This window comes from Crocodylus porosus, unplaced genomic scaffold (assembly GCF_001723895.1).
Source record: "Crocodylus porosus isolate Cpor-Errol unplaced genomic scaffold, CroPor_comp1, whole genome shotgun sequence".
In the NCBI taxonomy this organism is placed as follows: domain Eukaryota; kingdom Metazoa; phylum Chordata; order Crocodylia; family Crocodylidae; genus Crocodylus; species Crocodylus porosus.
Window position 1 is genome coordinate 20,612,137 of NW_017728917.1, and position 24,330 is coordinate 20,636,466.

A 24,330-nucleotide genomic window follows, 5' to 3' on the forward strand; every position below is an offset into this window, starting at 1 on the left:
GGTGTCTACACCACAGCCCCCCAGTTTCTTAATGAGAACAGGGTGAGAGACAGTGTCAAAAGCCTTCCGGAAGTCTAGGAAGATTATATCCACTGCTACCCCTGCGTCTAGTGATCTGATCGTAAAAGGCCACCAGGTTGGTCTGACAGGATCTGCCACTGATGAACCCATGTTGGTTGCCCCTAAGCATGCAACCTACTCCTGTACTCTTTGAGGCATCATTATGTTTCAAGGAAAAGTGGTATTGTAATGAATTTAGTCAGGCCCCAACCTGTTGAAGGTTTTGAAGATCCAACTGCATATATTTACTTGAACATGGAGAACAAACATCAACAACCTCCTCTTTACAAGGAGCACCACTGTACTATAGTACGTGTCTCTGCATCCTTGTGTGTCGCATTCTCTGTGCGGTCTGATTTATTTCCCCATGCACTGCTCTTTTAAGCAATGTTTTAAGCAGGAGCAGCAAACCTGCTTCTTTCATGTATTATGCTGTGATTTACATGTCATGCTCAAGGTTCCCTCCAAGCTGCACATGTGCACTGCCGCATGCAATTAAATATCATGCCGCGCACTAACTTATTAACACCGCACACCCACCCGGAGAGGAGCTGGGCTGCAGCGCTGCAAGGCAAGGTGGGTGCTGGGGGATGGTGTGGGCTCTGCTGGCACTGCGGAACTGCTCTGCTTCCCAGCCCCAAGGCCATGTGCCTCCTCACTCCCAGAGCAGGGACGCATGCAGAACTTGACTTCCCCAGATCTCAGATTAAATGCTGCAGGCAGCAGTGGCTTAAGGCAGCCAAGAGCACACCCTGACATTTCACTCCTCTTCAGACAGCACTCCTAGCAACTGTATTTACAAAGTCCAGTGCATCATGGTAGATTTATTTTGGTTACCTGCATCAGGGAAAAGTGTGGGATAGAGCAGGATGGTGCAGAACCTGGGTCTGCATCAGAGGAACAGGAGCAGACGTGAGGAATCATTCCTAACCATAATGTAGTTTCAGGGTATGGTTACACCTGTGTTGGTCAAAAGACATAGACAGACAAGGTGCTTTCAGTAAATTATGTGACATTTACCCAAAGTGCTTTGTCTAACTATGATATAAGATTACTGCATCATGAATAGGGAGTCCTCATTACTGGCTCTGAGGAACTGCTCTGCTCTCCCCAGTCTTGTGCTTGGAGGATTATTGCAAAATCCATTGCATGAGGATCCATTATATGAGGATTGAGTTGACTGGCAGAAAAGCAGCTATATTTGCTGTGATTACTTACTTGGATGTGATATGGGAACATAAAAGCTGCTTGCAGAAGTTTAAAAAGAAAAAAACCCAAACAAACTAGCCACACTTTACCAGAAGAAGCCACATGTTACTTCAACCTGGCTCTGCAGTGTCTCTGTAAATTGGCTGCTTCAGTGGGGCTCTTTGATGCATTTCTCAAACACGGAGTCAATCAGGTATTAGATAAAAGCACCAAAAGAGCCCCATTAAAGCACCTGATCTATACAGACCTTGGACAAGCTGGGTCTAACTAACGCTATGCCTCCTCTGGGCATGTCCTGGGCTTGGTACAGGCGTGCAGCAAGTTTAAAGTTGAGCACCAGGGTTGTTTCTAACATCTGCAAGCAGCCAAAGGTTTCTGCAGGAGAGATTGATGACTTACAGACATGTAATGATTTGCAGAACCTGTTGACAAATCTCTCTCTGAAATGGAATTAATGAAGGGCTTATGTGATTTGTTTCTGGTGAATGTTCAATGGACCAAAATGTCAGTGTATTTTTTTTTTTTCCTCCTTTCTAAACATGTTTTCAGTTTCTGTAGTTTTGATACTAGAGCAATGGTTTTGTCTAAGTGGTAAAACTAGAGATGATTGTAGAACTAATTTTGTTTTAATTTGTCAAAGAGGAAAAATGGGATTTTTTTATTGCTTTGTTCAGTTAGATATTTTATCTCAGTCTAGGTGTGTATGCAATTACAACATGAAAAATAATGGAGCAAAAGGACTGACAGTTGATCTGATAATTCAGTCCCCCACAAAATTATCACTTCCATTATACTAATTTAAATCCCTCTCTCTGGGCTTAGGAAAGTTACGTTTTCCTGTGTCCTTTTGCAAGGAATGCTTGCCATCATCCTTGTTTTAATTATGGAGCGTTGAGCTTGAGTTCCCTTGAAGTCTTCTTTTTAACTGTGAGGTTTTGATGTATGGAGTACAGTTTCATTAGCATCTAGTCACTACCTCTGGCCTTTCTCCTGTGCTCCTCCCATACCACATGCCCCTTTTCCATGCTTTCCAACACTCCCACTACCTGACTAAAAATTGCTACAAATTGAACAAACCAAAACACCACAAGCTTTGTTTTTAGCCATAAGATGAAAGCAGGTATACTTAGCTGACCTGTTTAGCTATACTTTCAGACAAAAAAACAAACAAACCTGTGTTGGTTGAAACCTCCTAAATATTTTGCAACCCTTCTGAGCTGAAATACTTTGCAACCCATCTGACTTGCACTAGTTCAAGAAACTTGTATTGATGATATACTTCGGTTACCCTTAATACAATTAAGTAACTGTTTTGGAGAGTACAGAGCGCATACTCTATTGGAATAGTGTCTGCAAAACAGGGAGAGCAGCTGTTTTAATCCATATTCATGCCACCTTGCATTATGTATGCTGAAAGTTAATTTTCTGTCTTTCAGACAGACTCTCAAATTGCTGTTGCTTTGCCCACTGTTCATGAAGTGGATCTTTTCAGGTAAAAATTTCACCTAATTTTTTTCCCCCAGTAGTTCTGAATGCCTACACATCCAGGTACACATCCAATGGCAGCTTCAGAAAACATGACTTAGAGTTGACTGTTTAAAAGGTGCTACACCTGCTCTGCCTTCTACCTAACTACATTTCCAGTGTAACAAATAGGGATGGGTTCCAGTGACAGCGAGGGAGGGAGTGAGGCTGGGACTAGGGAAGGGGCAGGGGGAGGGGTGCTGCTTCTGGGGCTACACAAGGCAGCAAAGCAGAGGGAGCAGAGTGGCACTCACCTCAGCCTTGCCTGCAGCAGCCCCAGGAGTGGCCAGTGCCAGCTGCCTGCAGCTGCTGGGCTGCAGTGTGCTCTGCCTGTTCTCACTCGCCTCTGCTCCTGGGCTGCACCGTGCCCTGGTGCAGGCAGCTGGCATTAGCTCCTGGGGCCACTGCAGCTGGGGCTGGGGTGAGTGCTGTGCCCTACGCTACCTGGGGCTCTGCTTGTCTGTACTCACCCCGGCCTGTGCTGGAGCAGCTGACGCCAGCTACCTGTACCATGGCACAGTGCAGCCCAGGGGCTGGGGTGAAGGGAGGGGCAGAACACAGTGCAGCTCAGGGGCTGCAGGCAGCTGGCATCGGCCACTCCCAGGGCTGCTGCAGCTGGGGCTGGGGTGAGTGGAGCCCTTTCCCCTTCCCCCACTGAGTTACCTGCGTGGGTGGGGGGTGGCATCTATGCTGATTGCATAAGAGCAAATTTACCTTGCATATAATGAATTGTGGGTCTAAATGTGCCCAGCATATAAGAGTGAATTTGCATATAAAGAACTCGCATAAATCGAGGGAAACCTGTAATAATCAGCTTGAAAAATGGGAGAAATCTTAATATAATTTGCTGTCATCCTTTTATGGCTAGATATGTAATTTAACTAAAATTTGTATTGCTTTTGGCAAGTTAAGTATATTGAAAATGTCTACACACACACACTGTCTCTCTCTCTCTCTCTCTCTCCATCTATCTGTTTTCAGGTGTTTCTGCCCAGTGTTCTTTCATATCCAGATGCTCTGGGAACTTGTGTTGTTAGGGGAACCACTTGTTGTCATGGCACCATCACCTTCTGAGTCTTCAGAAACTGTTCTGGCTCTTGTGAGGTAACTGTGACAGCTTCCTTACAGTGATCAAATGATCAGAGGCACATTCAAGTTAAATTGAAGCCAAGAGCAGCATTGGATAACCTCTGTTGAAGCTGTACATATTTCATGCTGTTTTGTCTTCCTCCATTGAATACTGTAATGTATGTACACGTACATGTATATATGCATACATACATACATAATACTCTTTTTTTTTTTTATATATGTATGTGCATACTACAGTTATTTTTCTCTTGTTCTGTTCCACAGTTGTATTTCACCTTTGAAATACTGCAGTGATTTTAGGCCGTACTTCACAATACATGACAGTGAATTCAAAGAATATACAACACGTACACAAGCCCCGTAAGTATACTTAAACTACTGTTGTAAAACTATCATGTGCAAGTCATGATTTTGTATAAAGCTGACAGTGTAAACTAACTTTTCAAGACTGGAAGGAAACCTATTTCTTGTTTTGACACTAAGCTATAGCTGAGTATTTTAACTGGAGTAATTCTTACTACTAAAGATTAAATAAAGGTAAAGCCTTTTGTCATAATCTTGTAATCCTCTCATATTTGGAACAATACTTGAAGTCGACAGGACTTCTGTATTCAAGATTGGTAAAAGGTTTGAACTCTCACTTAAACCTTTGAGCCAACAGTGTGCCCTTATTGTTAGTAGGAGTGTTGCCAGCAGGGCAAGGAAGATGATTCTTCCCCTGTATTCAGCACCGGTGAGGCCACATCTGGAATACTGTGTTCTGTAGGCCCTCCGCTACAGAAAGGTTATGGACAAATTGGAGAGAGTCCAGCAGAAGACAACAAAAATGCTGAGGGGGCTAAGGGAAATTTGAGATTGGATTTAATAGCAGCCTTCAACTGCCTGAAGTGGGGTTTGAAAGAGGATGAAGCTAGACTGTTTTCGGTGGTGACAGATAACAGAACAAGGAGCAACAGTCTCGAGTTGCAGCAAGGGAGGTTTAGGTTAGATATTAGGAAGAATTTTCTCACTAAGGGTGTAGTAAAACACTAGAACACGTTACCTAGAGAAGCTGAATCTCCATCACTGGGGGGGTTTTAAGACCCAGCTAGACAAAGCTTTGGCTGGGATGATCTTGTTGGGGATGGTCCTGCTTTGAGCAGGGGGTTGGACTAGATGACCTCCTGAGGTCCCTTCTAACCCTCACTTTCTATGATTCTCAATAACAATGTATCTGCCCAGAAAAATTGCCCAGAATAGCATATTCTGGAATGAACAGTAGCTCCCTGTGTGGACCCTGTGTTCCAGAATAAGACGCTTCTTTATTCTGGAATAACAATTACACAAAGTGACTCTTATTCTTCAATCCATACAAGCAGCTTCTACAAAGCTATTCCAATCAATTTATTTGTGTACATAAAACATAAGAAAAGAATACATGGTTCTTCAGGGTATCTGGGTGGGCATATCTCTCTGATTTATAAGCAGACATAGTTCAAATTAATAAAAATAGAATAATTCTATCTCACCCTTGCAGAAGGTACTGAATTTTCATAATTGCTTATAGATCTTACTGTGACATTTTAAATCCACATGCAACTCTCCATGGGACTTGTATTAAAAATATATTTTATTGAAATATTGTAACTTAACTGGGGATGTACTGTTTTTGTTTGCTTTACTCATCATTTTCAGAATAAGATTTCTTTAAAGTCTGAAGTCACTGTTATATTGAAATTTATGTGTTTGGTTGTTTTTAAAACTCTTTCCAGATAATGTTCCAGTGGAACAATATTTAAACATGGATATCGTATTTTGTGGTCCTGTTATTTTTAGAAGCTAAATTGCATACTGCATTATCACTCCCATGGAATACATAGTAATATTTGGTTAAACTTTAGTGCCCTGTCCCTAAAGACATAGTTCACTGATGTATACCAGAGTGAGATTTTTTTTTTTATTTTATTTTTTTAACTTCTGGTTTAGTATCATTGGTTTTGTGAAATGGGGCTTGCATCTATGCAGTTTTTTCATTAAAAATTTAAGAGACTAGAAATAGGTTTCTACTTTTGAGAGTGCCTTTTTTAAAGAGGAAGAATTCTGACAAAGCAGTATATCCAAAATACTTTAACATCAACTTTTCAAGAGGATTTTTTTCTCATAATGGGGTTTTGTTTTGGTGTGCTATTCCAGTCGGAAGTTAGAGACTATTATTTTTTTTTAAAAAAAGGTAAATTAAATCTAATGACCTTAATTCTGGCGAAAACGAGTTGTCGTAAAAGCCCTTTAAAGACTGAAAATACCTTTTCACAGAACAGATGCATACAGGTAGCACTAGCACACCCTTCTTCATATTTTAATGCCAGCGTGCTTTGCACTTGAGCTGGAGAAGTGGTTTGTACAGGTGAAAGGACATTCTTTCCCAGTGGTAGAAGAAGTGCCAATGCAACCATTTTTTCTTTTTTGAAATCTAGATACCTGTATCAGGAACTGGAAAAGACGACTGAACTCGCATGAAATAGGACTTGGTAGCCATGAGAGGATCCAGTCACTAGGGGTGTCTACATGTGCTCTGGAATGGGAGGAGGGGTGTTTTAATTAAAGTGGCTCCTGGACAGCCACAATAAATTTAAAACGCTGCAGCATCACGTGTATTCAGCATCCCCTGCTTCAAAATGCCCATGGGGGCGCACTTTAACTAAAGCTTATTCAAAGAGTTTTAGTTAAAGCACCTGCACCCCCTCCACGCCATTTAGAAACATGGGACACTGAATACATGTGATGCTGCAGCTTGCTGGAGTGTTCTAATTGGAACGCTCCAGCAGACTTGCTTATTTGGAGCACATTGTATAGACACCCTAGCAGCTTAGGCTAGGCTAGATTTGAGCCAATGATGTAAAAGAATCTCTCATTATTGATCCTTTGAGACATCCAGTGTTCTTATTCTTGTACTGCTTTTACCACTTGAGATGAACCTGGAAGTTAGTGTAGAGCAAGATATGGTGTGTTTTGAGTTTCTAGGGGTTAGGTTTTGCGATGTCCTTCATGAATATCTATAGATGTTAGAAAAGCTGAGTAACACAACAGTACAACTGGGCAGCATTTAGCTAAGAATCAGCAAAATGTAATATTTAGTAGTTGTGCCTCTCTTATTACTTTGAAAGCTTACCAAAGGAAAGCTCTGTAAGACAGTAATGCTTCGTCATATGTTGGAAACTTCTTTCTTTGTGTTAATATTAACTTTGAATAACTTTCAGTGTTTGTATTTATTATGGGGAGACAAGCTATTGTTTTCATGTTTGAAGAACCCTTTTTTTTTTTTTTTTCTTTTCAGACCCTCTGTCATCTTAGGAGTGACAAATCCTTTTTTTGCTAAAACGCTTCAACACTGGCCACACATTATTCGAATAGGAGATATTAAACTTCCAGGTAAAGTATAAACTCTTCTACAGTACTCTACTATAGGCTAAATAAAATATCATACCTTTCTTTCCTTTAATGAAATCTTAGATGTTAATACAGGAGCCTTTAGGTTTGCATGCTGCTTTATGAAGCTGTTTGTAGGTCTGAGTTTATGTAAAATAACTCAATCTACGTTGCACGTGTAACTTAAGGATGATAAGTAAATTCAAATGCTTTGTGTCACTTGGTCATATCCATCTAGTATCCATCTCTTTGTCTTCAAGGTAGGAAGCAGTAATAGCCATTAGCTTCCATGTTTGTTCATTGATATTTAAATATGTTCTGCTTTCATACCTCTACTAAGAGTGTAACAACTGAAACCACCTGCTCAAAGGTAGCATTTTACTAACTGTCACTAAACATGACCTTTAGTCTATGTGTATTTTTCTTGCATTTTTTTTATTTTAGAACCAGAAAAATATAGGAGTGACAGTTGCTAAAAAGTACACACAGTATTACCTGTAACCATAAAGCTTAACCATTGATGCAATAGTAGTGTGAAATTACACATTCACCAGTGCAGCTTTTAAACATATATTAAATGTTAAGTCATTATAGCTGTTAAGTTTGATTTTTTTTTTTTTCTTTACCAAAGGCTAGCTTCCCAGCCAACAGTAGTAATATGCATCATTATGATTGTGATGTGAAGTAGAATCATAGAAAATTAGGGGTGGAAGGGACCTTAGGAGGTTATCTAATCCAGTCCCCTGCTTAAAGCAGGACCATTTCTAACTATATCATCCCAGCCAAGGCTTTGTCTAGCCAGGTCTTACAAATCTCCAAGGATGGAGATTCAGCAACCTCTCTGGGTGACCTGTTCCAGTGCTTTACTACCCCCTTGTGGGTTTGCGGGTTTTTTTTTCCTAATATCTAACCTAAACTTCTTTTGTAGCAACTTGAGACTGTTGCTCCTTGTTCTGTCATCTGCCACCACTGAGAATGGTCTAGTTCAGGGGTCAGCATAGTTTTTAGGCAGAGTGCCAAAAAACCTGGAAACCTCAACTTGCAAGATGTTGGCATGCCAGGGGTGGATGACAGGGTGACCTGGGTGGGGCCCAATCCTTGTTGTGGCAGCGCAGCCCTGGCCACTTCCCTGCTGTCCACCCCAAGGCTTGTGTGCACCTACCACTGGCAACAAGTCAGGCCAGGTCTCCATGGACCCCGGTGCAGATACTTGTAGCCTCCCTGCTGCATACAGCCTGGGCTCCATGGTTGGCAGCAGGGGCCTGTCCAAAGCCCAGGCCATCTGTGGTGTTCCAAGCAAGATGGCTTTGTATGCTATGCTCTGGCATGTTTGCCAGGGGTTGCCGATTCCTGGTCTAATTCCACACTCTTTGGAACCACCCTTCAGGTAGTTGAAGGCTGCTATTAAATCCCTTCTGTCTTCTCATCTCCAGACTTAGTAAGCCAAATTCTCTCAGCCTGCCTTCAGAAATCATGTGCCTCAGCCTCCTAACCATTTTCATTGCCCTCTGTTGGACTTCCTCCAGTTTGTCCACATCCTTTCTGTAATAAGGGGCCCAAAACTGAACACAGTACTCCAGATGTGGCCTCACCAATGCCGAAGAGCGGAAGAGTCACTTCCCTTGATCTGCTTCTACTAATGCAGCCCAGTATGCTGTTAACAAGGCCGCACTGGCTCATATTCAGCTTATTGTCCACTGTAACCCCCAGGTCCTTTTCTGCAGAGCTGCTGCTTAACCAGTTCAAGTACCTGAACTCAATCCCCCTTTGTCTAGGTATGTACATTTATTCTGCTCTGGACCAAGAATGTAGATGTTACTTAAGGCCAGCATATTTCAGCCTGAAATGCTTTTTTTTGTAAGAAAATATCCAGTAGTGTTCCACTTTCTGAGCATAGTCATTGGTATTAGCCTTGGTACTGTTTTCACCAGACCTTGAGAAGCTTTTGAAAGAGGAGGAAAGATAATTAAAGTAGAAATTCATGGTCCCATAATAAGGTAGTAGAAAATAGATTACCTTTCAAGCTTCTTTAAAATCCTATTGTACATTGAAATTTGTTTTAAAAAGCTAGTGTACCACTTCAAGGTCAGAACACTGCTCAGCCCAAACTTATGGCCATTTTAATCAAGTGGATCCTGATGTACAGATATCCCTAAAGTGTTTTTTAACTTTATGTGCAAAGGTGGAGAGAAATCTCTGAGCAATATCTGTACAGCTTATAGTACTGCACTTGACTGCCCCTTTTGAAAGCTAGTGTTCAGCTCAGTGATTCACAGGTAGGCTGCCACAAGATCCTTTGAAGGGTGCATCTGGGGCATCATGAGAGGTAAGCCAGGTGTGAGGAGGTAAGCGGATAAGGGCAAGCTCAAGCAATTCCTCCACTGCCTGCCACTCTGCAAAGAGATGAGCACTATAATAAATAAGATGCTCAATTCACAGAAGTTGTGAAGGGGGTGCCTCAAGTCTAGTGAGAGGTGCTTTGCATCAGAGTGGTCCCCCAAATCTAAAAAGGTTGAGAACTGCTGGTCCAGCTAAGCATGACAGCAAAGTTGTCTTATTTTTGGCTCTACAGAACAGCATCAGGCTCCTTTGAACTGTTCATGAAATGTCAACAGGGTGCAGAAATTCTTGGCTAGAGGAAGAAGCAAAAGGTCCTACCTCAGAAACAAAAAAAAAGTCAGTACTTGCTAAAGGGAGCGTGCCCTGGGTTTGGAAACTAGGAGGCTGAGTTCAGGTCTTCTCTTCTGACTGCTCTTGATGTTTCTGGGTACTTCACAGTTTTGTGGTTGACCAAATGTTTACTTTCACTGAAGGCTCCTGCCCCAGGTAACCCAGAAGGGGAACTGGATAACATTTTAGGAAATGAATGCAGAAGACAATTCTTCATTACTATGCATGGATTATTTTTTTCTTTTGTGACCATGCTACAGGCATCTTGAAAGAAAAATGGACACTTTTTTTTCACATTTTCTCCAGTTGAGAGTATTTTTATTTGTAATGCACATCATTTAAATGAAAAGCCTGTAAGACTATAAGCAGTCTATTAAAATTTTTATGAATATATTTTAGTTCAAATGACTACCTACATTTGATACCTTTTATTGTACAGGTAATAAAAAGGTTTTGTAAATATTTGTTGTATTAATTGTGGTTGCATGCCTTAGAAGAACAGAACTGACAGTTGTGATGGTATTAAATATACTTGCAGGAGAAGTTCCAAAGCAGGTGAAAGTGAAAAAGCTGAAGAACCTGAAGACTTTGGATTCTAAACCTGGTAATACACCATTGTTTGCACTTAACCTAAATCTTACTGTTGATTCCTTTAAAAATATTCATGGTTTGCTTTTTGTTGTTTTTGTCTTCTAGGTGTTTATACGTCTTATAAACCATACTTAAACAAAGATGAAGAAATTATAAAACAGTTACAGAAGGTAACCTTTTAAACCTGTTGACTGAAACTAGTTTGAATGCTGCTTGTCCGTCCGTCCGTCCGTCCTTCCTTCCTCTAAGAATCTAGAGAACTGAGATAATTAATCAATTTTTTTCAATACTATGTTTCCAAACCTGTAAACTTAACAGGTGTGAAGTTTTCAAGATGGCACTTTGAAGCTTTAACTCAGGGGTTGGCAGCCCCCTGCACACAAGCCAAGTATGGCACGTGAGGCCATTTTCCTCGGTATGCCACTGCTGCCTCCTGGTCCAAGCCCCAACGGGCACAGTGCTGGCACCTGCTGCCTTCCCAGACCCTGGGGCCAGGGGATAGCTGGGACAGGGAGATGGCAGCTGTTTGCAGCCCTGCTGCAATCCTCCCAGCCGGCTGTTGGGAGCAACCTGGGCTCTGTGGCTGTCGGCAGCTACCCAGAACCTGGGGTGTCTGTAGCCGGGAGGCTGCAAATAGATGCTGTCTCCCCAGCCCCAGGCTCCAGGGAGGCAACAGGTGCCGGCGATGCTCCCTGCTGTGCTGCCATCCCCACTGCTTCTGCAGAGCAGCATATGGAACCTAGAGCAGCAGCGTGCAGCTACCTGCTGCTCCAAGCTCCCCGCTGCCCTAGCCACGCTTTCCTGGCAGGCAGGGGCAGCAGTGAGACGCACAACCCTGTGTGCTGCCCATGCTGTTCCCCTGCACACAGGGGAAGTGTGACCTGGGCAGCGCAGAGCTTGGAGAAGCAGGCAGCTTTTCTGTGCGTTGCCACTCTGGGTCTCGCATGCTGCGCTCTGGAGGGCCCAGGGAAGGGCAGCAGGGCCAGGAGCACAGCATGTGCGACCCAGAGCGGCAGCGCACAGAGGGGCCACACAGGGAAGCTGCCTGCTGCTGTAAGCTCTGCGCATGTTGCCTGGGTCATACTTCCTCTGTGTGCATAGGAGTAGCGTGGGTAGCACGCAGGGCTGTGCCTCTCACTGCTGCCCCTGCCTGCAGGGGAAGTGTGGTCAGGGCAGCAGGGAGCTCGGAGCAGCAGGCAGCTTTTCTGTACCCTCTGCTGTTCCCAGCTATGCCAGGTTCCACATGCTACTCTGCAGAGGCAGCAGGAGAGGGCAGCACAGCAGGGAGCACAAGCCTGTAGTGCGCACCCACCCTGCTCCTGCCTCACCCTCACAGATCTGGGGGGCACAGATCCCCCCTACCCCACCAGAAGTGTGTGCTGCAACTGGGACCTGGCCCCGCCCAAACTTGCATCAGACAACAGTAGTGGGGGAGCTGGCTTCTGCTGCACCAGGCAGTATCTTCTGTTGGGGGCAGACAGGGAGCTGCGGACCTGGGTCCCTGGCCCTGTAGCCTTGGCAGGTGGGGGGCAGGGACTTTGGGTGGGGGGCAAGGGGCATGAGCAGGGCTGGGGGGCTGTTGTGGGGGGATCCCCACAAAACAGATACACAAGATCAAAGGTAGGATCAGAAGTTTTATTTATTGTCACCAGGTTTACAATTTTTTTTTTAGAAAATCTGGTATTTACCGTTTTAAAAAAAAAAAAAAAAAAGGCAACATATATGATTATTAACTATACAAATATGCAGTGCACCCTGCCCTTGTTTTGTTTTTCTGCCATGCCAGCACTCAGACACCTTCCAAGGTAGACGTTGTGGGGTTTTTTGGCACTCCGGCCAAAAAATGCTGCCTACCCCTGCTTGAGAATAAACTTTCTCCTAGAATTTCTGTTTCTGATTCTAGATGAACTTAAGGTGTAAGCTCTGATACAACTTAAATAGCAAAAAATCATTAGAAGCTGTATTAAGACTATTACACTTAATGTTCCATTTGAATTTTTTTTTGACAGTGCCTTAAACTTATTTGTTGTTTACTTTTTGGGGGGTTTTAAATTTTTTTTGATGGACACATGCATTGATGAAGCGTCATGCAGTTTCCCCTCTCCTTAATTATTCAGTAACTAAAAAGAAGTCTTGTTTCTACAGTGGGTATAATAGGTTACTACTGTGTCTACTTCTCATAGGGTGTACAACAGAAACGTCCTGCAGAAGCCCAGAGTGTAATTCTTCGACGTTATTTCTTGGAGCTGACACAAAGCTTCATTATTCCATTAGTAAGCTGGCATTTATCTTATCTGTTACTTAACATACATGATGTATTTCTCTACAGTGTCCAGTTCTTACAAAAAGCTAGCATTCTGCACTAACTTTTTTATTAATTTTTCTAAATGTAGTATTTCTTTTATAGAAATCTTTCTTTTATAGTGCTAGAACAGGGGTTGGCAACAAGTCTTAATTCACATGTGCCAAAGTATGGCACATGAAGTTTAGCATACCACAGCTGGCCTGGGCTCTGGGCAGCTGCCACTGGCTATGGAGTCCAGATTGCTTGGAGCAGGGAAACTGCAAGCCCTGCTGTGAGCAGCCCAGGCTCCATGGCAGGCAACAGCTGCCCAAAGTCCAGGCCAGACGTGGTAGACAGACACTAAACTGGTCCCATAACTCCACACACTGAGTACCTACCATTCCTCATTCTCAACCCCCTTAGTTCTTGGAGTGAATTCTTTGCTACCTTTGCTGTTAGCTGGTTGGTTGTTTTCCTTCTACCCAGAACAGGCTACTTTGTAAAGTATAGTGAAGGCACACTCTGTGATTTTTATATAAATGCAAGCTGTTAAACTAGTTTGTTACAATAGCTTGAAAAGACTGTTTTAGGTACCCTTTGGGGGTTTTTTTTGTACAGCTGCACGAACATTTATTTGAACAAATGAACTATTAATGTAAACTGATTTTTTTTTTTATACTGGCTGTAGCATCACGTTTTTATTAAACTATTTTTCTTTCTCCTCAGGAACGTTACGTGGCTAGCCTTATGCCCCTGCAAAAGAGCATATCACCATGGAAGGTAAGGAAATTGTATTTAGAGGACCTGAAAATACTCTGAAGAAAGCTAAGGTTGTAAGTGGCTAAGAACTATTTCTCTTGTAGAGTCCACCACAGTTGAGACAATTCAGTCAAGAGGACTTCATGAAAACACTGGAGAAAGCAGGACCCCAACTCACCTCAAGACTGAAGGGAGACTGGATAGGATTTTACAGGTTGTTTATTGATTTATTTTTAATAAACCTGAACTCAAACTAAACATATTTGGAGAGAAATCAGTAATGTTACGTTCTCCTGGGTGGACTTTTTTTTGGCTGTACTGCAGTATTAAAATTTCTGATAGATAAATAGAGAAGCTTTAGGGAAAGACTTCTAAATAGCTGAATGCAGAATTTCAAAATGCCACTCTAAGTCCTTGTTCTCCTTGAGATCCCACTGCAGTGCTCATCTCTGCTATGATGCCTCTTGAATCCTGGTGACTGGTTATGGATAGGCAAGAGAAGGGCTTTGTATTTTCCTTAGACCCGTATGTTTGGGCTTGTCTGGTTTTCGAATTATCTCCCTCCCTGACCTCTTCCTCCACCCCAATAATTAAAAAAAAAAAAAAATACCTGCACCGTATTTATTTGGTGTATGCTTTATCTCTTTCGCCATTTTTTTTCTTTTAGATGACAAATCCACTAAAATTTGGGATGATCTCTTACCAAAGCACACAGCATACAGGCACAGTGGTTCTGATGTATGGTGATGCCATAGTACAAATATTTACTAATCTTATATAAAGCAGGATTGAATGTACAGTGCCTGTATACATTCCAATATGTTAAATAAGAACCCCAAGGTCAGTCTGCTTTGCTAACTTTCTAAACTGAGTAGTTAGCTTTTGAAGAACTAAATGTTATAATAATCACCATGAAACATTTTAATTATTGATCAGTCTTCCTTTCATTAGAATAGAAACTCCATTATCCAAAACATTAATGGCAAGGACCGCCGAATTCTTTCTGATATAAGCAGCCTTTCAAATGCACAGTCAGAACCTTTTGGGTTTAGGATTGCTTGTGCCTGAAGTTTTTGAAAGTTCATAAGGATTTACGGTGTGTAAGCTTAAAAGATGGACACGTACGCACACACGTATGTACGTACGTCCAGGGAACACAAACCTGCAACAGACATTCCATTACAGACATTTCTTCTTTCCCAGCAGAAAGTACTGAAAGAAATTAGAAAAAATAATCTTCATATCCTCCTCCACTCCACCACAGAACTACTTTTACTGAAGCTATATGCAACAGTTGACAGAGTGAAAAAAATGAAAGAAATGGACTGGAAATGTCCTTTTCACTTTTCTTTTTTCTTTTTTTTTTTTTTCTTTTTTTGTAGGCATTTTTTGAAATCTCCAAATTTTGATGGCTGGTTTAGGACCCGGCAGAAAGAAATGATGCAGAAGTTGGAGGCCCTTCAGTTAGAAGCTCTCTGTAATGAGGTTGGAAAGCATATCTTTGTTTTTGTTTTGTGTTTCAAAAATGGGCTCCTGCCCTTTTTCTGTCAAACGCAATTACCACAAATTCTGAAAATACTCTGTTAGATTCAGTTTTGTACAGTAGTTTATTAACTTCAAGAAGAGCTCATATTGGAACAACCATACAGAGAGCAATTATATTACGCTTGTATTGCAAAGTACTGGCTCACAAATTTGAGCAAAATTTCTCATTGTGTAGAAGACTGCCTTCTGTAACCTTCTGGGATGACTTTCACCATTTGTGCAGTCAACTTCCATTCATTCTTTTTCTTTTTTTAATGTGTGTGTATTTTGAAGGCCATTTTGCACCTAACCCCATATTTTTTTGTTTTTAATATAATCTACTTAATTCAGTAGAACTCAGTTTTCTCCTCCCATTTGTTTAATTTAGGAAAAAAACCCTTCAAGAACCAAATTGACTTTAAAATATCTCTAGTTCGTCTTGCTGAGCATGCATATAAATTTATTAATGACAGGAGAAAATAACAATTTATTATGGTGAAGATGCTGAATGAGGGTAAGAAAACTACATCCTAAAATGAATCATTGTAGCCAAAAGCTCCAAAAAAGTTTTTGGATCCTTTTCTTGATTAAGAAACACAATGGAAATGATTTTGGAACATGCCAAGGCTGTTTGGTCAAAAGAACTGGCTGAAATGGATAGCAACATCATAAAAGTGAATGGAATCATAACATGTTCTGTGAGAACAGAAACAGAGAAATTATCCTGGTTGACGACATCCATTGATCTAAAAGAACTATGAAAGAACTAGCACCCCAAGCATAACACAGGTTTCAGAACAACAGCTAGGTCCATGGTCTCATCGATAATGGCACTGCTATCTTTTAACATAATTTTACTTTCGAGAAAATGACTTGCACCACAAAATCAGCATTGACTTCTTTCTCATTCTAAGGAGTGAAGAAAATGGACTAGAAGGGATTGTAATGGGCATAATCAAAGGTTAAAATGTGTGTGTGCATATGTGAAATAATACAGTGAATATTTTTTATTCTAATAGGACTTGCTTTTCTGGAGTCAGAAACACACAGAAGTAGAAACAGTAGATCTTGTCTTAAAGCTAAAGAATAAACTGGTATGTAACCATTTTAAATATATTCAAAGTAATTTATCTTCATGTTGTATAACATTTTATAGCCACATCAAACTGAAATGTTCTTCAAAACATACAAGTAGCTCACTCAGTTTCCAGAGACAGTCCAGGTTGCTAACTCGAATGTAATCCAATTCAACACTAACTGTGAATTAACCAATTGTTGAACAGGCAAAGTTGACATTCTAATCCAGTGCATTTCTGACATCCCAAAACCCAAGAACATGGGCTTTTTATGAAAATTAACAAAGATTAGTAATTCTGTCATGTTTTCATTTAAGCTGGTGACAGTTTTGTAATGGACTACAGTAGCAGGAAGAGCGATTTGTAAAAGTACCTGGAAACTCTTTCACTTTTTGATTCCTGTGTGTTAAATGTATGCTGATTTAGGGAGAAGCTTGCACTTCTGCTGTCCAAAGTTCAACACTGGATGGAAGAAGGATTTCAGCTTCTATATCCATTGTTCTGTCTTCTCTGTGAACATTAAATTAACTTGCAAACTTCTAGGCTAAGTGCAGTCATTCAGAAAGCTCAAGGCAGAATCTACTTAAGTGATGTGGTTTTCTGTAAGTGGTATGGTTCACGTCAGTAATGAACAGAACATACGTTCATCCTTGGAGGAGGAGGGGATCTTAGACTGGGATCTACCATTTTTAAACCAATCGGTTTGCACTGAACTTTTGTTCTTTTATGGGTATAGACCGGTTTCTGGTCACTTATGCTGGTAAAAGTATAATGTCTATACTGGGCTTAATTGAAAACACTTTCTTTTTTTTTTTTATCTCCTGCAGTTACAGGCTAGCAGGGAACATCTACCTGTGAAACCTGACACTATAGAGAAACTACAGATGCACGTTGACTCAATTATACTAGCACTCCCAGATGATTTACAGGACATCTTGCTTAAAACTGGCACAACATGACCTACTTGCATGTTTCTGTAGCAGATCCACAACATATTTCAAAGTTTCATGGATGTTGGCAGCTAACAGTTGAAATGCAGCTCCAAATAGTCTATTAACATTAGCAATAACTGTACTAATATCAGAAAACCATTTTTAGCTTATTTTTTAAATAGAAACCTGCATGGGTTAAATACTTAAATACTGATGGAACAGAAGGAATTTCTGTGTTAAATCATGTTAAAAAATCAAGTGCACTTATGAAATTATGAATTATGCAGGACCACAATGCAGTGCCGGCATTGCAGAATATTTTTATTGGTGTTGCTGTGTTCAGTCATTTGAACTCAGGGGAAAAGCAACAGTTGCTTTGGCTCTGTCAGGAGATTGTCCCATTAAGGTAATATCCCATTGTTCACAGTGCCTTCTTTCTTTAGAAGTCTTGTATCTGATACTAGAAACCCAACTGTTGTGTTTTTGGGATGTGGTTAGACACAGTACTTGAGATGCATTGTTGATAGATCATTGCATACAAATCTGTGATGGCTTTACAACCATTATTAATAGAAATGACTGAAAACATTGTAGTAGGGCATTTAATCCTATTTTTACTCCTTTTTATTATTATTTAAGATTTGTATTACTTTTCAACTGTGTCCAGGGAAGAAGTCATCTGATGTTAAATAATTTCTGAGGAGAAGCTGGTATCTTTTCCATGGAATGTCAGATAATATGGGTGCTTGTATTCACATGCCTTACTTAAATTCAAATTTAAGTGTGTTTTTAGCATTATTATTGAACAATTTAATGGCTTTAAAGCTGAGCTGCAAAAATTCAACATTAGATGTGGTTTATTCATGATAACCTAATTAACTAGTGTTCCCTACAGAAAATATGCCTAGTAGTGCTGCTTATTAAATAATTCAAGTGTAAGATTAGTGTTGCTCCTCTCGTATCCAATAACACTACTGAAATCTGTTACAAAATCTACTTTCGTTGGGGAGTATGTTGGTAAATTCCTGGTATTCTTCTTTATTAGTCAGTTAAGTGTTTTTTTGAGAAGTAGGAAATACTGTTTTCGGCTTGAAGGCAGCCTCTGGATCTGTATGACCTTTTTTGGATGCAGTTTGAGTACAGTGAACCTAGTTAAAATGTATGTGCATATAGTAGACAAGCATAAAAGCCATTTTTATTACATATTGATCAACAAGAAACTCTTGCTGTGAGATCTCCTTAAACAAGAAGCCTTGGTGGTAAAAGAGCTCAGTTATTAGAAGTGCAAAGTTGTACTTTGCCGAACCATTTGCAGCAGGATTAGTGGTGCTATAGTAAGCAAAACTGTACAGCACACATTTTTATGTGACAAGCAAATAGCAACTATCAAAGTTCTACTTTAAGTGTTCTGGGTAGAGTAAGAATAATTTTGTAACATTGCTATCCTACAAAATGCCTTTGTATAATAAATATTTCATACCCTCTATAAACATCTTATTTAGGTATAAAGACATGTTTGTATTTTTAAGAAAATATGTATTTTAATATTTTTTCAGTTCATATAAAATTCATGGCCAGAAGTTTTGGTGGAATAAATTCTGTCTAATCAGTCATTTAAATTGTACCACTATGACAGTAATCTCTGACTTGCATTTCATTTTGCACAGCTAACTAATAACATTTTCTAACCCCGAGACTAAAATGTAGCCATTAATACATGAAATTACCTTCTGAATATTTAACTGAAGCACTGCATGGTATCTTGAAACCATGTAAATTTGCACCAACTATGTTAACCTATTGTTACTTAACTGCAAATACATATTTTTGTAAAGGAAATAAATTTCATTTTTGTAATGCTTTGTTTCCATTACTTATTCCACAAATCATCACAGAGTTTCTTATCCTTATTTTCATCTTGGCCAGCTTCCTCCTCATCTGTCTTACTACAGCAGAGGCAGTAGTAGGCTGCAGCACCTGCCATCAGACCTCGGGTGGAGGAATACTCAAAGAAAGGCTCAAGAAAGGTAAGGGGTTTTGGATGGGCAAAATGGACTAGAAGGAGAATTCTGGACAAAAGGATCAAAGGGAGGGAAGATGGTGGAAACAGAGATAGTGGAAGAACAATGAAAAGAAGGAAAGCTTTGGAAGAGAAGAATAAGAACCTCATAAGAAAAGAGAGGAAATGAGGCTAAAAGCTTCTGCCTGCTTTCTTCTCTCTGAAAATTGCCTACAGGAACTGCAGCAAGGGCTTGCTTAGGTCTTTCTTCAGGCTAACAAGTACAGACTGCTTTGACAGATTTGGAATTATTCCATGATTAAACTGTGAATGCTAAACGTTGGCCTTGCTTTTTGGATGTTAACTTTTTTATTAATATCGATTTATTTGAATAGGTAGTTATCTGGAAAAACAGGCAGGAATGAAAGGAATGGCTAAAATTAACCCCCTTTCAGCACTTAAGAGTACTAAGGGACACTGACAGAGCTATCTGTTTTTGACTCCATCTCCAGCCAACCTAAACTAGCTTTAACTAGGACAGAAGAAAGCCATGAACACAGAAGAACCAGCGAACTTACGTAGAATTAAAAAGGGGCACTCCCTGAAGAGTGCAGCAGTTATTCAGGCGGAATGAGGTGAGACATGGGACCCTCCCAAGTCCACATGGGTTATCCACGTAGGATGGGAAGGCTGTAGGCAAGATAGATACACCTAGACTGTGATTTTTAGAATCCCTACTCCAGAAGCCTTGTTTTGTTTGCTGACATAAAGAATGCTAGTTTTAGAAAGTGTTTTCCACCACCATATCCACCAAACCTTTGAAAGGGAAAACAAACCTCAAGTGGCTGAACTCAGTCAGACATATTAGGTAGTAACAGGTGATTCTCAGGGGCATTATAGTCCCTGGTTCAACTGGAGAATGGAAAAATTGCAAAACGCCACCCCCGATGTGGATAAAAAGAAGCAAGGTCGCACCACCTGAGGGTGAACAGATGGACTAGAAAGGAGACGAGTATGGACTAAAGAGGTAGGATTAAGTAATGGTGGTTTACCACTCTGGTGATCAGTTTTAAGTCCGCGATTTGTTGATAGTCATATACACTCAAAACACATCAAGATTGCTTTGAACATGATGTGAAGGTGAAACTATGTTAATAGTGTTCCCCATATATAGTACATGCCACAGATTAGCCCTTTGCTCTCCCCAAGTGCCGCTCCAATCCCCTTCCACTCTGCCTGATCTCTGCTTTCTGCTCCCTAGTCTGTGCATGATCTCCTCTGCCTTGTGCTTCCTGCACCTGTTGCCTGCTATGCTGCCTTTCCTTGCCCTATCTACAATGTGACGAACGCAAGTTGCTTGCGTCACTTGCCATTTGTGTCGCACATAGGCCGTCCTGATATGTGTCATTTAAACTTTCCCAAATTAAGTCAAAGCATAAGCACTCTCAACTCAAAATTGAGCACCATGAGGAGAAGATGAATATATACTGAAACTCCGGACCAGTGCACCATAAATCTTGGTGGGGATAAGTGCCCTGCTACTTTTAAACCACACTGCCAACAGCAATAAATTGAAGTAACTGATTTTTTTTTTTTTTTTACTCAAACTTTTCAGTTCTTCTAACTTGAAAGTATTGTGTTAGCTGAAAAGTGGCCCTTTTGTTTAAAATAAACATGGTTTTATATTGTGGATTGGACTAGAGCACCCAACACCAAGCCTCTGATTTTCATAATTTAAATTTGTAAACTAACTCATGTCTCCCATCGATGCCGCTGTTGCCATGCCACTGTTGCCATGGTATAATGGAGGCTATCCTTAGTTGGGCAATATTTTTATTAAGTTGCAAGTTGATTTCTACATACTGGAATTATTTTAAAATAATTAGTATTAATTCTGTAACCTGGTATTTTTCTTAAAAACCACAGTAAAAATTCCTCATTCAAGGACAAAACATAACAGTGCAGGATGATTATAGGTAGTAGTCCCTGCTGGCAAACTATATCTATTGAAGTTGCAAACTGGGGGAGCCTTTAATCTATAAATGTGGTTCCTGGAATTTTTTTTGAATTCTACCTTTATGCCACAGGGTGGCTACAAACAGTTTGAATCAGGGTTTCATCCTAGATAATTTTAATGTTTAATGTTTATAAAGACATGATTTATGTGCATAAGATATTTTTTTTCATCTTCAGTAAGCACTACGCAGCTTCAATATGAGGTTTGTCTCTCTCTAACCACTCTGGTAGCAGGGCAGTGACACAGATAAACAATCTGCTGCTTAATTATACTCCAGATCTGGCCCAGCTCCGCTCTGTCAATGGAAATATTTTTCTTTAGACATCTTTGGAAGTAATCACATTGCTGACCCGCAAACTAATTTGTTGTCCTTTGATACATATATGTGATACATTTAGGGAAAAAATGCCTGTGCAAAAATAATTACAAAGGATTTCACTGAAACCTTAACTTTCATACAGACTGGTTGAGATAATACTGAAAAATATGAAGCTGCAAGTGATTTGAGCTCACTCCCTTACTACATTGGGTAAGCACTGAATTCCAAGTGTTTTAAAGTCTGTATGTCTTTTTAGCACAGGCTTAGATAAAGGGTGTGACAGGTACACTTTCTTTTAAACGACATGATGGGATCTGTAGACACAGCACCTACTATGACGTATATGGACATCTAAGGAGACAAATATTTTTTCTTTCTTTCTTTCCAGAATATTTTTAAACGGGAAGACGTATAGAGTAAGTTTATGGGCAAATTAAAGAGAGACTGAGGAGGGTATCAAAGAAATGGATAGGATCCAAAGAAAGTATGGGGCATTGTTCTGATTGTGTGTAAGAGAAACTGGATAAGTTGAGTTCTACATAGTTTTCTGTACAACTTTGGCAAAAGACCTTTTATAAACATAAGTCCTATATCTCAGGAAAATAGTTTGTTTACAAACATTACCTAACATGTTCTAAAACACTTAGCAGTAGTGTAAGCAGGATTTTAAATTGTTCTTTTGTCTTTTGTTGACCATAAATTCCTTACAGGATCAGTTGATCATTTAAATACTAAATGTATAATATACTGCCCTTTCATTCTCACTGCTCTAGGATTTTATATTAAGTCTGTACAACTACTTATAGGAGCCATTATAAGAAAGGTGGAACAGTGAGAGCTGGCTATGAAATGAGGGCTTTTAGTAGCAAAGAATTGTTCTGTTCTTGATGAAAAGAAGGAAGCTGGCACCTTCAGGCACTGAGAACAGGGGCAGATTTTTTTGCAGCAGTACAAATTACTTTAAATTTAAGAGTAATAGGGATTTCCTATTTTGTACCCCAGGAGAACATAAGGCAACTCTGTTCTACCGTATCAGTAAATTGACAGTGGAGAATGGAGTTTTTCTTTGCAACTAAAAAAGATTCTGGAGCAAACTCAAAACAGAGCACAGTTCGAGAACAAGTTCCTACATAATTGTTCATGGGCCCTAGGCCAAAGAAACACTTTTAACTTTGGTTGCAACAGTGTGACCTGTATTGTTATGTCATTTGCTGAACTCCTTTAGCTACCTGCAGTTAGACGGATGTGCAAGAAACGCTCATGTTTAAGTGGCAGAGAGGAAGATTTGGGTTTAGCTTGGTTACATTGTCAGAGGTAGGGGAGAAAGGTTGGAAACAGGAGAGTTGATTTACGAAAAATTTTGGAAAACTTTTGAGAATTGATCCTTATAGCTTTTAAAAGGGCCAAAGCTGGAAGCTGTATGTGGGGACTAGTGAGGAGTTGGTGCTATCCCCATTCATTGCTGGGTGGCTTGCACCATTTGCTCCTCTGGACTTTCCCTGTTTCTTTAGGAAGGTGACTAAATGTCTAGAGAGGAGAAGACTCAAAGGGCGCATCCAGACGCGTATGGATGTTTAGTTCCCCAAGGACAACCAGCAATGGTGCACACCTCGCACCACAGCTACTTGTCCCTGGGGAACACTTGTGCTTCAGCACGTGGCAAGTTACCCCTGGCATGGTAGGGGAAGCCCCAGCAGCCTTACCTGGGGTTTTGGGGGCCTCCCAGGGCTGCAGCTGCAGCAATTCCTCTGCCAGGCAGACCCTGGTCTTCAGCCACAGTGAGGATCTGGGGAGCCTGGCTCTGCTTTTCAGCAGCGTATGCTGCTCAAGTGTGCACTACTGGTTTATAGTTTGTTTGGTTTTTTTTCCCCTGCCCAGCTTGTTTTGGTTTTTTGACCCCTGGATATCTATGGAAAAAAAACAGAGCAACGTAAAACCAAAAAGCGCATCCTTGCAGCACAGAGAACACTTGCAGTATGTGGTGCTGCAAACTGTTTGTGGCTCTACCTACCGCATGACTGCGCTCATCTGGTTTGTGGCTCTTCCTACTAAATGACTGCACTCATCTGGATGTGCCCAGAGGGAGCCAATGGAACGTGCAAACAGGCCAGGAGAAGTGATTGCGGGGTTCAGAACTGAAGTAAGCCGGTGTGGAGGAGATAAGTAAATGAGATGCATATTATTGTCCTGCCTTGTCATGTGGTAGTCTTGAAAAGGTGATCCGAGAGAAGAAGTTATTGTCTAAATTTTGCCCCCCCCCCCCCTACAAAAAGGATGTGGATAAAGGGAGAGAGTCTTGTAGAGGGGAATGGAAATAGTGTCCGGGTTGAGACACAGAACCTGGGAGGAGAGGATGAGGGGCCTGGGTTTATTTCATCTAGAGAAGAAAAGACCAAGCGCCATTTAACAGCAGCCTGCAACTACCTGAAGCGAGGTTCAAAAGAGGATGGAGCAATGGTCCATCAATGGTCTGTTGTCAGTGGTGGCAGATGACAGAACAAGGAGCAATGGTCTCAAGTTACAGCAAGGGGGGTTTAGGTTAGATATTAGGAAGAATTTTCTCACTAGGAAGGTAGTAAAACACTGGCATAGGTTCTCTAGAGCAGTGGTGGACTATCCATCCTTGGAGGTTTTTAAGACCTTGGGTAGACAAAAGCCTTGGATGGAATGATGTAGTTGGGGCTGGTCCTGCTCTGAGCAGGGGGCTGGACTAGAGGTGACCTCCAGAGGTTCCGTCCACCCCTCATTTTCTGTGATTCTAAAAAAGGAAGGTAAAAGTTTGAGGCGGGGCAAGCAAACAACCGGGGACGGGAGAAACGCTGAAGGCAGCAGGGAGACACCTGGTGCAGGTGGAGCCAGCCGGAAGGTC

The 24,330-nt window shown here is 41.0% G+C and overlaps 1 protein-coding gene across 2 annotated transcripts in view; it reads left to right on the forward strand.

Moving 5' to 3' along the window:
- Positions 1-24,330, forward strand: part of DENND6A (DENN domain containing 6A) — a 50,991-nt gene that overhangs the window by 21,734 nt on the left and 4,927 nt on the right. Inside the window, exons 9-20 of one of the 2 annotated variants that reach the window (XR_002101471.1) lie at positions 2,706-2,761; positions 3,775-3,897; positions 4,150-4,245; positions 7,199-7,293; positions 10,499-10,564; positions 10,657-10,721; positions 12,735-12,824; positions 13,562-13,615; positions 13,699-13,808; positions 14,977-15,079; positions 16,138-16,212; positions 17,022-17,616. Coding sequence is in view for 1 of the 2 variants with exons in the window: in XM_019536890.1 (XP_019392435.1) it covers positions 2,706-2,761; positions 3,775-3,897; positions 4,150-4,245; positions 7,199-7,293; positions 10,499-10,564; positions 10,657-10,721; positions 12,735-12,824; positions 13,562-13,615; positions 13,699-13,808; positions 14,977-15,079; positions 16,138-16,212; positions 17,022-17,153 (1,065 nt within the window). In the remaining variant the exon portion in view is untranslated. Of the gene's footprint in view, positions 1-2,705; positions 2,762-3,774; positions 3,898-4,149; positions 4,246-7,198; positions 7,294-10,498; positions 10,565-10,656; positions 10,722-12,734; positions 12,825-13,561; positions 13,616-13,698; positions 13,809-14,976; positions 15,080-16,137; positions 16,213-17,021; positions 18,984-24,330 lie in introns of those variants that run through there. The other variant, XM_019536890.1, reaches the window with a different exon arrangement.